The following is a 12,288-nucleotide window of genomic DNA, read 5'->3' on the forward strand; positions in this document are numbered from 1 at the left end:
TCATTTAAAAACTCTCTTTGCTTTATACATCAGGCTTCTCAGAATTTATAATTAAGGCTGATTTTCTGCTGTCACATAGGAAGCCACCTATCGTGTGCAGATTTGGTCCTGAGCTTGAATTCAAAGTACAGCTGGGAATGGTAATGAATATAAAGTCATGTGAGTTCTCTGCATGACATTATCTCTTTTGGAAATTATTTCATGACACTGCTGAATTGTAGAACTGCTTAGATTAGACTGAAAATCCTTATAGTAAATAAAATCAAAATTTCCCTGATCCTCAGTCTATTTTTCCTCGCAGCCCTCTCAGGTCACCAAGAGTTTCTTCGCCTGAACACAAGAACACCACAGAGAAAGATTTGTGAATCTTTTGTTTTCCTTTCTCATTACAAATTTTCTTCCTCTTTTTCTTCTTCCAGGTCGAAATAGAGCAGAAAAAAAGCTTGAATGAGGATCTGAAGGGAGAAAGTACTGCAGATGTCAATGAATGTGCTACACAGTAAAGGAAGATCAGTCTGCAAGTCCCATGAGGGGTGGTCAAATTAAAGACCTGGAAGAAAGGACTTGCAGGGCTTGGGTTTTTTTCTTTTAAAAAATTAGGGACTACTACTTTTAAAATAATGCTCTGAAGAGTGTAATTTTTTCTCCTTCTGATGATCCATACTTTGAGAAGAATGTGGTCAGGGTTTGTTTGGAGGGGATCCACGGGCTTTTGCTGGAACCAGTACAGTTGTACAGTCAAGCCTGCCTTTTCTGCCTTTTCACCATTTAGGTTCTGCACTCAAGTATGGTCTGGCAACCATCTCAGCCACACCAGAAAACAGCCTTTATCTCACAATCTTGCCCTCCCACATTAAGCATTTTTTTTCAATGCCTTTTGGTTTGGCCTTTGACTGAATTGCTTCCTTCTGAACTGCCAAATAAAATTCAGGGAGGATGGAGTGGAAAATTATATAAAGTCTCCTTTCTGAAATGGTCCACAGAGTGAAAACCCTGAGCATCATTCTGAAGAATCAACACACTCTGCATCTTAAACAAAGAGAATGGTCTCTGTGTTGAAGGAGATGAGCTACAGACAGGACAGCTGATCACAGAGCTGTCCCTCTGTTCAGCCCTTCCTGTCATCCCTTGAGTGACATGTCACTGTGCACATTTTCACAGGGTTTGCACAAGTTACAAGAAAGCCTCTGCAATTTCTTACAATTTTTACTTTGTAGTCTGAGCCGTTCTGGTATCTTGACTGAACATGGTTGTGGCTGCTAGTAATAGGGAATGTGTGTTACCATAGTGGAGGTACCAGAGGGACTTTGCTAAGATTAGATCATTCCTGCCTTGAAAGATATTTAAGGGAAAAACATGGGGGTTTAGTTTTGGGCTTGGGGGTTTTTTGTATGTTTTCTTGGATGGGTAAAATGGGTGGTTATTGAAAATGTCAGAACACAATTACTTTAACAGAAAATATTTGTTTTCCTGAAAATCCTTGGAAGTCTGTCCAGCACAATATTTTTTTCATGTTCTATCTTGAACCTACAATATAAGTAACTTGTATCTTTATAATACTCCTCCCATTAACTGGGCTCCAAAATCTCTTTCCAAAAATTAACAAGCTTCTCTCATGGAGATTTTTTATCCCCACTTAACTGGAAGTAATAGCAAGTCTTAAAACTTCTTTCTAAGTAAAAATGCTGAAGATATAAATCACTCATTCACACACATTTTCAGAGAAAACAGTGTTACAAGTACCCATTTTTAGTTGTTTCTGTGGCTTATGTAATATTTTGTCTCGTAATGTTAAATGTAAAGTAAGTAATTTATTAAATCATTTATCTTTTGAAAGGTTACTACTGACTATAAAATACACATTTGGAAAACTTTGGCAATGTAATTTAAAATCATAATGAATTAAAATGAACGCTTTTTTATAAATTTATTTCATTTTACATTTAATATAAAAAAATTAATACACTCTTGATTTACCACTTTCACTGTGACTCCTATAAAAATTACTACAATGTTAAAATCACAAATAAATAATGAAATTCATTTCATTGAGCCTGAAACTGGTAGTCATAGAATTTAAAATAAATTGTAGGGAACTTTTAAATGCCTTTTTTATATGCACCTACATTTCAAGCCTGCATCACCCTAGTGACTCATACTTGGAGAGGCACACCGCTGTAAATGGTGTACATGTAAATGGTGTAAATATGTAAAGTCTCAATCCTTCTAGGACTTACTGACAAGCCTGTAATACTCCACTGCAGGTAGCCCTTCTGGGCCCAGGATGCTCCTTGGAGCACACCAGTTAACACTAAGCATTTGCAACATCTCTCTGTAAATGGAAGAATGCTACTAACTTTTATTAAGAATTTTGAGATCAATGGATTAAAATTTCTGGTATTATTAATGCTAACTTGTATAGGTTGTGAAATACTTGGGAGCACAGGGCTGAATTTGTGACTGATTCTCAGCTCTGGCACAGGCTGGCTGTGATGAGTTGCATGGCAACTCCTCTTCAAAATTCAAAACTCCCATTCAAAGGCAGTCAAAGAATTTCTGAGTGGTCTTCCTGCTTTTCACTGCAGCTCCTAATGTACAGTTTCTGAAATCCCACCATCAAGAAATAAAAAAAAACCCAAAAAACAAACAAAAACCAAGCTGAAGCAGTGCTGAGATGTTACTGAGGAAATGTGAGAATGTTTTGTGAAAGAAATGGAGATATTTCTACTCTGAACTGCAGGCTCAGTGTCTGATTTTTTTGCCTATTGCCCCATAGCTCATGGAAACACAAATAAGTAATGCAAGTTAGCAAAGTTATGTTGTACACCTTAAGAGGGGAGAAAATAAAAGGAATATAATATTCCGTCAATGTTGAATTGTTAAACTATTCAGCCTCTATCATACTTGTGCCACAGAATATTCTATGTTCCAGTAACTGAAAGATAAAAATACCAGACCTTTATGGATTTACTTAATTTCTGTACCACTTCATCACTGTTTTTTTGGTTTTTTTAAATTCAGAATCAATGGATGAAAAACCTGACTCTCAACTTTCTTGTGTAGTTGTACACAGAAGTATTTCTTCCAGTCATCATGAATTTATGCAGGCAAAACTGGATAAGTGTTGTGGCTTATATGAATGTTATTTTAATCCATTCTTATCTCTGGAGAGATTTTTAGATGTACCTGCCACTGAGTTCTCAAGTGTGAAGGATGAATACCCCAGCCAGAATCTCAAAACATCTTAATTTCCTTATTTCCTAAGGACTGGACTAAGTAGTTTGATTTTTCAAAAGAGTGCTAATAACCAAAATTCTTAAGAAGTCTATTGATGGTGTCACTAGGTGTCTCAACTGAATTATTTTTTGGGTCCAGCACCATTACAAGCATTGAGAATTTGAACACTGGGATCCTAAGTGCCCTTACTGAGGTCTCCACTGTTTTTCATTGATTGAATAGTGCCAATTTTTCAGTGTTACACATTGTCATATATGTACTTTATGTACATATACTCTTCACCTATGTGAGTATAGTAGTAATTTGAACAGACTTGATTGGAGTGAAGGGAAAAGATCTGAGAAGTTTGTGAGTTTGAAAGTAGCAGAAATTATTTAGATACAAACAGTGCCTGTAGGGGGGATTTTTATTTGTTTTTTAATCGTGTGGAAAAATCTCTCTGACTAGTTTCAGATTACTGCTTCTTTTGAGAAAGATGCAGTTGTTGTCCTTTGGTATATTTGAAAGCTTTGTAGTACTCAAACACTCCCTGCAGGAAATGTGCCTTCGAGGTAAGCATACCTTTACTCCCTGAAGTGATTACCACTTCCAGTCCTCTTTCTATTTCTCATTAGGGTTTTAATATTTGTACTGTGGTAAGACTTGAGGTATTGTATGGAATTTTGCCTAGAAATATGAAGTGTCTTTGATCACAAGGGGTAAAGATGAACAAATATCTCCAGGCAGCAGAGGTTATTTTAGTTAATATCTCTTACATTTATTAACTATGGACACTCTGCTAGCAAAGGAAAATGGGTGAATTCATCTGGGAAATACTAAAACTGACTGATGTTATTTTGGTTCTTTTATTTAGATTTAAATTTAGTCATCCTATGAAGGAGTCAGATATAGCAGTAACATTATAAACACTGCAGAAATAATCTTCCTGTTCTGGTGGGTTGCTGGCTGACAGTTACTTGATAGGATGTCCAACATCTGTCCACATTATTTAGTAGCTGCTAAAACTCCCTCTAGAACAGTCACCTCCCAGGATAGACAGCAATTGCATGAGAAAGGGCTTGAAAGCAAGTGGAAAAGGTGGATGAAGTTCAGCCTGGAGGTGCTTGCTCTTTTGCTTGCACAAAATCCTCAGTCATTTCCTTGGCCCTTCAGTGCACTAATCAAGTCCTCGATAGGTCACCTTTGTTCCAGTTGGTGAAAAATTTCTTTCAGTGACTCTTAGCAGCTCGTGTGCATAGCTGTATTAATCTCTAGAACTGACCAGCACAAGAATTCACAGCACACAGAGATCACCTAGTGCATGAAGTACTTACCCTCTTCTGCCACTAAAGTTAAACCTACATCATGGCATGTCTAAGATACAAAATTTTGTGTGATAACATGCACAGCTCTTCCTAATGCTCCTGTTTTGTTCAGTCAGCCAGCCACCCCTCACACATTCAGCCATCCATCCTCCCATCCGTCCTACCCTCCTTCCCTGTCTCTCTCTTTCATACTTGCAATTTATTCTTTGCACTATTGACATTGATTGGTTTAATTGTTATTTTGTAACATGTTCCTACCTTCTTATTTTGTAAAATAAGTAAGTCTATACACTGGCTAACTTCGTAGAAGTGGTTTATTTTTTTCTTTATATCAGTTGAAACGGGATGTTATGTTTTTGTTTAAACTACATGAAAATTTAAATAAATGTTAAGGTGAAACAGCATATCCACATTTTCACTGTGAAATTGAAGTCGTATGTGCTGTATATTTTGATAAATCAGAGGTCTTGAATTCAGAAGAGGAAAAGAAATCTTTTGAATGGTATAAAGGACAACATAAATTAGAAGTTTAGGGACTACATACAGAAAAGAGATAACGTCATTTGATCAGGCAGCTTGAACAATAGACTGCAAAGCAAACGGAGCAGGCCTAGAGCCTGAGCCACAGAACAGTTTGAAGTAGTACTAACATAATATGGAAGATGGTCCAGCATTTGGAAACAAAGTAATTAGGATTGAAGCTTCTGCTCAGTAGTCTCTTCTTTGACCACTAAAACCAGAAGTACATGAAAGAGAGAGCAGAACATGTTTGTAAAGCAAGTATCACGTCTAAAGTATGTAGAGTCCTCTGCAATGATTCTCTGAGTTCTTTCAAAATTCAGTAAGCCAGGTGTCATTTCATACATCTTTCCACTCCTCTCAGAGTCACTGAGACCCACTTCAGTCTGTTGTTTTTCTCAGAATGCGTTCCTTGTATCAGACTGAAGAGCTGGGCACTTCTCTTGGCCAAATAAAATCAGATATTCATCATAAGTGCTGTTCAGAGTTTTGCTCTGAGCTCAGTACAACTGACGGTATGTCAACCATTTTACAGTATCAGAAAATGGAGGCACACAAGGTATGATGCCTCATATTTGTTATTTAAGAGTAAATCTGGTCAGCCAGAAGAAACAAGGAAAGTTAAGATTCAGTAGCTGTTAGTACTAAGAGTTTTTTACTACAATTCAGATACTCAGTGACTTTTGGAAATGAACATATAAAATTAGGAGGGTAGGATTTTATTAATCCTGATAGCTTGCTAATATGCATAATGTTTTTAAAAAGAAAAATTTAGAGAAAAAAACCCAGACATTTTAAAACCAAGGAGCTCAAAGTTCCTTGGCAACAGTGTAGTCTTTAGAGATAAGCCAAAATAACACCCTACAAGAGATTGGGAGGTTAGAGTGCCAGGGCAGTGTGTACCCAAACAAAAAATCACTGGAGGGAGATAACACAATTTGGAGAGGAAAAAACCAAAAACCACAGTTTTCTTTCAGTACTCTTAGTTGCCATGATTGCCCACCCTGACTAGTCCAGATATGTTATAAATTTTTAAGACAAAAAGTGCTGAAGGTCAGCTGGAGATGAAGCAAAAGATGGAGGAGCAGCCCACTGTTTCAGCTTAGGTGCAGGTGTGGGTCACAGCAGATGTGTCTGAAAAGTGAAGTGCACCAGTCCCAGAAAAAACTCTTGTTCTCTTGGTCATAGTATCAGAAGCCTAACAGCAAAACTGCTGTATATGAAAAAGTAATTGGAATAGTATTTAATACACTAGCTATGAAAGGTGTCTTTCTCAGCTCTGAACAATGGGACAGCAAGGCCTAATGGACAGGGGTGACAGTAGTACTGCCTTCAGTAGCACTGGGGTGATTCAGCAAGTGCCAGACACATGCTGGGATTCAGGAGGTCTGGGCACACTGGTCCTTCCCCATCTGGGGGCCTTCTGCAGCCTCCCAGTTGTTACTACCCCAGGGGCTGTAGATAAACTGGGAGCAGTCAGCTCAGCCTAAAGAGCTTTTGAAGGAAAAGGCTGAATACAGGCTGAATACAGCTGAAAGTAACTTCTTAAATTGGGAGCCTCTTTTGTAAAGGTTTTCCTGATGCAGGACTGAAAAGGAGAGCTCAGCTCCTCTGTGGAAGCAAACAAATTTGTTAGGGCATGGTCAGTTCAGTAATTGTACTAATACAGAGAGTCCTCAGATTGAAAGGGAATGAAGTGGGAAAACCTCATGTCAGTGCACAGATGCAGGCAGAATAGCAGAGTTCTGACTTCAGGCCAAGCAAAACTGCAGACAGTTTTCAACTGAGATTAGGAGTTCAACTGCTATGGCATCCCGTGTGCCCATCTCCCTGTTATCCAAACCTTGTTTCTCACTGCAGCAGGTTTGGTTGATTTTTTCCCCACACCCTCACAGGTATCCTTTGCTGTGGCTCTCAGGAAGTGACGGTGCAAGGGGAGGACCCAGGGAGTGCTGGTGGTAAAATGGGATATGCTGAAATTACAATCTCAGCAGAGAAAAATGGGTGCTAATACCTCACGAAGTCCTGTGACAAGTCAGGAACTATGCAAAAAAATGTGACTTAGGGAGTCCCAGTCTACAAATACTGATCTTGGGAACAAAGGAACAAATGCTGTAAAAATTAATATGAATATTACAGAAGACTGGAAGGCTTTTGAACAAATAGAATTAGATTTGGATCTGAACCACAGTGTCAAAATCAGCTCTCAAATTGTTCAGGGCCAGCAGACAGCGTGATGACATTGTGAGTTGACTGACAGCTCTGCTTGGTGAGTTGGGGTCCGTGGTACGGCTGTTACCTGGAGAAGTGAACCACAGATGGGAACACCAAGGCACTTACTGCGTGCTCACGCTCCGTGGGCTCTCAGAAGTGAAGGGACTGTTGCTCTCTAGCGGTCACTGCCAGGTTCTTGCCTGGGCTGCTGACCTGCTGCACCAAGCAGCCTCAAGGAGTCACAAGCCTCACCAGTTAGCAGGACTATGAACTCCATGCAGAATTTGGCCCGTTGTAAATCAGTTGGATCTCAAAACTGGGTGTAAGAGTTGACTACCTCAGCTGATTCCATGTTTAGCTGAGAAAAGGACAACAGACAAATTAATTTTTCAGTGATGTTGACCAGCCTTTTCACCCAAGTATCCTTACCTGTGTGCACAGTCATGCACATACTCAGTTTAAATTTACATCCATAAAGCACTTCAAGTACCTCCAACAAAATTGCTGTAATAGGATAATGTTTAACTATTTTCTATAAAAAAACCAAAAGCATTTGTGTGTGTTGTATAGGCATGCAAGGATATGTAAAATTATGCGTTGATAGAAAGAATAATTTGACAAAAATGTTTGATCTTTTTATTTTCTGGACACTCTTAAAAGCGACAGCCACTCCCCACCACCCTGAGGTAAACTGCTGTGGCTCAATCCAAGTCCAGGCAGCCAAGCCCACTAATCCTGTCTCATCCACCCCCATGCAGCTGCTGTCTCATTCTGGAAGTACACAATTCCCAGAAGCTCTCATAAATTTGCATGAAAGATGTCTGCAAACACCAACTGTTCCTGTATGTGACCCAAACTACCACAGTTCTATACAGCCGAGTCCAGCTTGGGTTTTCAAGCAAGATATTCCCCTACTCTCCCTCTCTTGAGGATTCCAACCTGCTGCTCTGCTCACAAGGAGCATTGTGTACTATAAAGCTGGGCACTTTTCAGAACACTGCACTGCTGGGAAGTGAAGGGGTTTGGGATCCCTTTCTTCTTCTTGTTTGAGGCTACCTAGAGGGTGGGTACAGAGGTGGAGACAATTAAAGACTAAAAAGAAGGATTGAAGACTTTGAGGGTTTAGAGTACTGACCAGGTTTGTCAATCCTTGACTGCAGTTTATTAAATTCTGTTGAGTATATTATGTCCTTGGAGCAGAAATTAGACACCAGACATACCCTCTCCCTCCATCCAAATTGCTTTCTTTTGAGCTCACTGAATCTAGAAGGCCTGTTACCCAGTGAAAGTACTTAATAGGATAAATAATAGCACCATTTGAGGCTAGTTCCTTATCTGTTTGCTGAGGTGCTATGGAAATTGAACTGTTTAAATACATCCTTACCATGTATTTGCTAAGAAGCAAATTGTTATAAAAAGTATTCTTCAGAAACAAAATTATCTTTCTGTATTAGAGCCTGGCACAAATACAGCTATATGCCTTTAAATAATGGGGGCAGTCCTATTTCCCATCAACAAAAAAACACATGACAATCAGTTTCAATCTCTCCTGAAGTAGTTTCTTACCTAAATTTTAGGTTTAGGAAAATGATATATTAGTTATTAATTTTTAGCTTACATTGACCATTTAGTAATTTACCATGCATTGAGGCTACATTCATTGGAGTTACAGCCAACAATTATTGTTCTCAATGCAAAGGCTACTGCATAGTTTTAGCTCAGGGGAGGAAAATTTGAAAGTGTATTTCTGATTTGTTTTTTGCTAGGGTTACTATACTGCCATAGGAGTTCTGCCTCCCTCTTGTGGCTACCTCTTTTACTTTCAGCTTGGAAAAGAAACATTCACAGTGCAGCCATGATCAGAGTTCCTTACAGTTGCCTTCCTGATACAAGTCTCCTCCTTAAGTTTAGTACAAAAAGCCCCATTATGTCTGGATTCCCCTATACAAAAAGAAAATAATTTTTTTTTAAAAATTGTCTACCTAAGAGACAGATTATTTTTCACATTCGTGTGGGAACAACTGAACATTTTTGATAAAATCAGTGGTAATCCAAGCTGGTTACGTTTTCTAATTGAATTGGGTCTGAATATTTGGATTCAAGTCAGCCACATGTAAAAGCTCCACCGAGGAGCTACTAAGATATACTTCAGGGGGGGATGATATTTTCAAGTCATCCAAAAACCCATGGCCTATGCATTTTAGGATATCACTTTGTTCTTTCCTATCACCTTCCATTTAAATTTTACACAGTCCTTTTAAAACACTAAGAAATCAAGCTATCTGAAGAGTTAAGTAAAGGACTGTACCTCTAAGAGGGTAGGAAAACCAAGACAACATTAAATGGCTGCCTTGGAATGGTAGAGCCCCAGCTGAATGCAGATCTAATGTCCCTCTATTGCTTCCCCACCTCAGAACATCTTCTCCCTTCAAAGTCCTTAGCAGACTTACAGCATTTGCAGGGTGACAGACCTTGAGTGTGCCTCCCTGCGCCCTTCATTCTTTCTCAATTTACACTGATATCAATATAGCACTTTATAGCCTGACACACCATTCAGAAAGAGATGTGAATTTTATCTTGAAAGCCATAGCTAGAAAGTGGGCAGGAGGGACATGAACATTTGCAGAAGTCTACAGTAATGGAAAGAGAATAAGCTGCACAGTTCAAACACTATTGCTGATCATCTTGCTTTGTCAGGTCTAAAACAAAATGTCTTTCTAATTCTACACCACTTGGTTGCATCCTCCAGCTTCACCCCCAACTTCTTCTGGCTTTGGCAGCAGGGCAAGGGACTTGCTTTGACCACTCATATATTTACATAACTGGTCAGATGATGTGGATAGAGACCTTATCACTTTGGCTTTGAAGGTACTCTCATTTGCTTCACATTAGATGATACCTATCAGCACCTCCTTGACAGCTGGCCAAGGAAAACATTCATGGGAGATGAGCCCAGCTGAGCTCAAAGTACACACTACCAGGGGCTGGCTGCAGTGACAGCTAGAACTCCTTGGGAAAAATCATCCCTTGTGCCTACAGACCTCAGCCAATAAAGGCAGCATTGTGTCCTCACCCTGTAACTATAAAACTTGTCTGCATCTGAACAGATGGGTCAGAGCATGGATCAGTCTCTCCAGCAAAAATCCAGCTGTGTGAAAACTCTATAAACTGAAAGTTCTCTTTTCTGCTCAGCAGGTGTTCTGCTCATACCATAAAATAGTGCAAGTATTGCAGATGTGATGGGATGCCTCACTAGAAATATTTTCTTTCAACAGAGACACAGCCACACTGACCACTAATCTGCTCAGAGTCTTGGTGGGAGAAATGAGATGGCTGATGTCAGTAGGCCATATTGCAAATCTAGGGAGACCTGTAGTGGAAGATGATACTTAAATGGAAGAACTCCCTTTCCTCCAAAGCAGCAAGGCAGGGAGCAGGAAGCAGCTAAGGGAAAATTTGAGTTCCAGTCTGTAAGTGCAGCTTCCCATTTTTTTAACATGTCAAAATCTTGGTATGCCAAAGACTCCCAGGTTATATATCAATTGCCATGAAGACTGGAGCAGAGAGGAGCTCTAGAAATGGGTCACCGGTTAGGAATGACAATAAATGCCTAGGGTCCTAAAGCTCCACTACAGGATGAACTGGGCTGGCTCATTCCTGCTGTTTTCCTTTCTCTTAAAGCCAGGTACTCCAGCTGCCCAGCAGTTCTCACACTAATGCAGCATTGCAGTTAGATAATTTGCCTCAGAATGAGAACTCCACATTAACCACTCATAAGCCATAGGCTGATTCCAGCTAGTTTATGTTCACTGTTCCTCACTGGGAAGACTAAATTCAGCCAAAACTGAACTGGAGTTGTTTTCTGCAAATTTCACCCAGTCCTATGAAAACCAACCTGAGGACTCATTAAGGGAAGGGGACAAAAAAAAAATAAAATTTCTGCTTGTCTGTCTAATGCCTGTCATGCTAGGTCCCAGAGAGGATATGGGATCACCTCTGAATAGGCTGCAAAGTGTAGGGTACACCTATGGTTTCTCCATGAAAGCTGTAGACTCCTTGCCCTTAAATCAGCTCTATGAAATTCTCAGCAATCCAGAAGCTGGTGTGGACTGCAAGGCCACTCACCTGGGCACAAAGGAACAGAAGTATTAAGTGGGAGGCAGTGAGCATCTGAAGTGGAACAAACCTGCCTCGCACAACAGCATTTTTAGCAGATGTGTGAACATGTGGCTGAAGGAAAAACCACAGAGTAGGATCCATCACAGCACATCTATGCTTGGTGGCAGCAGCCTGTGTGCTGTCTCCCACTCTGCCAGCTGTGCCAGGGAAGCTGAGGCTACACAAACACACACACTCCCAAAGGAATCACAGAGTTATCACTCACCAGAGCAGCACTAGGCCATAGTTACACACTGCAGATCTGCATTCTGGTGTACCCCAGATGAATCACTCTATCTTAGGTCACCACATGGAGCCTGAGGTACATAGGGCTTCCAAAGGCACACTATATATAGGTCACTCTGCAAATTTTTCTCTATGGATATTTCATCCTCTGATGCTTGTATATACCAGGAATAACTTTGCTAAAGTTAATTCAGTTCTGCTGTGGACCTTTGCACATCATAGCTGCTGGATGGAATATATGGCAGTAATCAGTAAAAACATTTATCAGCATGCTATGTACAGCTCTGCTTTGGACAAGTAAAGTAGGACATTGTGTATGAGGAGACTAATTGGTATTTTAAGTCTAGCTTTTTTTATCTGACTTCTTTGTTATTTGGTTTCACACTCAGAGCCAGCAGTATTTTGGCTGTTGCTGAAACATCATCACAGCTGAGTAGCTGTGATTCATAACAGTTACAGTCTGAGTGAATAGTGCTACTACTTCATAAGCACTTCAGCAAGGTACTAATGCAGAATGTGGAACTCAGAGGTACTTCTTCACCTCACACCCTTTCAGAGAAGCTCTAACCTTCAGAATTTTAGGGACTTTTTTTAGCTATTTAAGCATTGG

At 39.9% G+C, this 12,288-nt stretch overlaps 1 protein-coding gene across 1 annotated transcript in view; it reads left to right on the forward strand.

Annotated features, from left to right (window-relative positions):
• STON2 (stonin 2) overlaps nucleotides 1-4,945 on the forward strand; it is a 67,680-nt gene extending 62,735 nt beyond the window's left edge. The window contains exon 7 of the mRNA XM_071426685.1: nucleotides 420-4,945. Coding sequence (XP_071282786.1) covers nucleotides 420-503 — 84 coding nt within the window. The 3' untranslated portion in view covers nucleotides 504-4,945. The remainder of the gene's footprint in view (nucleotides 1-419) is intronic.
• The last annotated feature ends 7,343 nt before the right edge of the window (nucleotides 4,946-12,288 follow it).

This window comes from Agelaius tricolor, unplaced genomic scaffold (genome assembly GCF_023055355.1).
Source record: "Agelaius tricolor isolate 1412-34295 unplaced genomic scaffold, bAgeTri1.0.p SCAF_5, whole genome shotgun sequence".
Lineage (NCBI taxonomy): Eukaryota > Metazoa > Chordata > Aves > Passeriformes > Icteridae > Agelaius > Agelaius tricolor.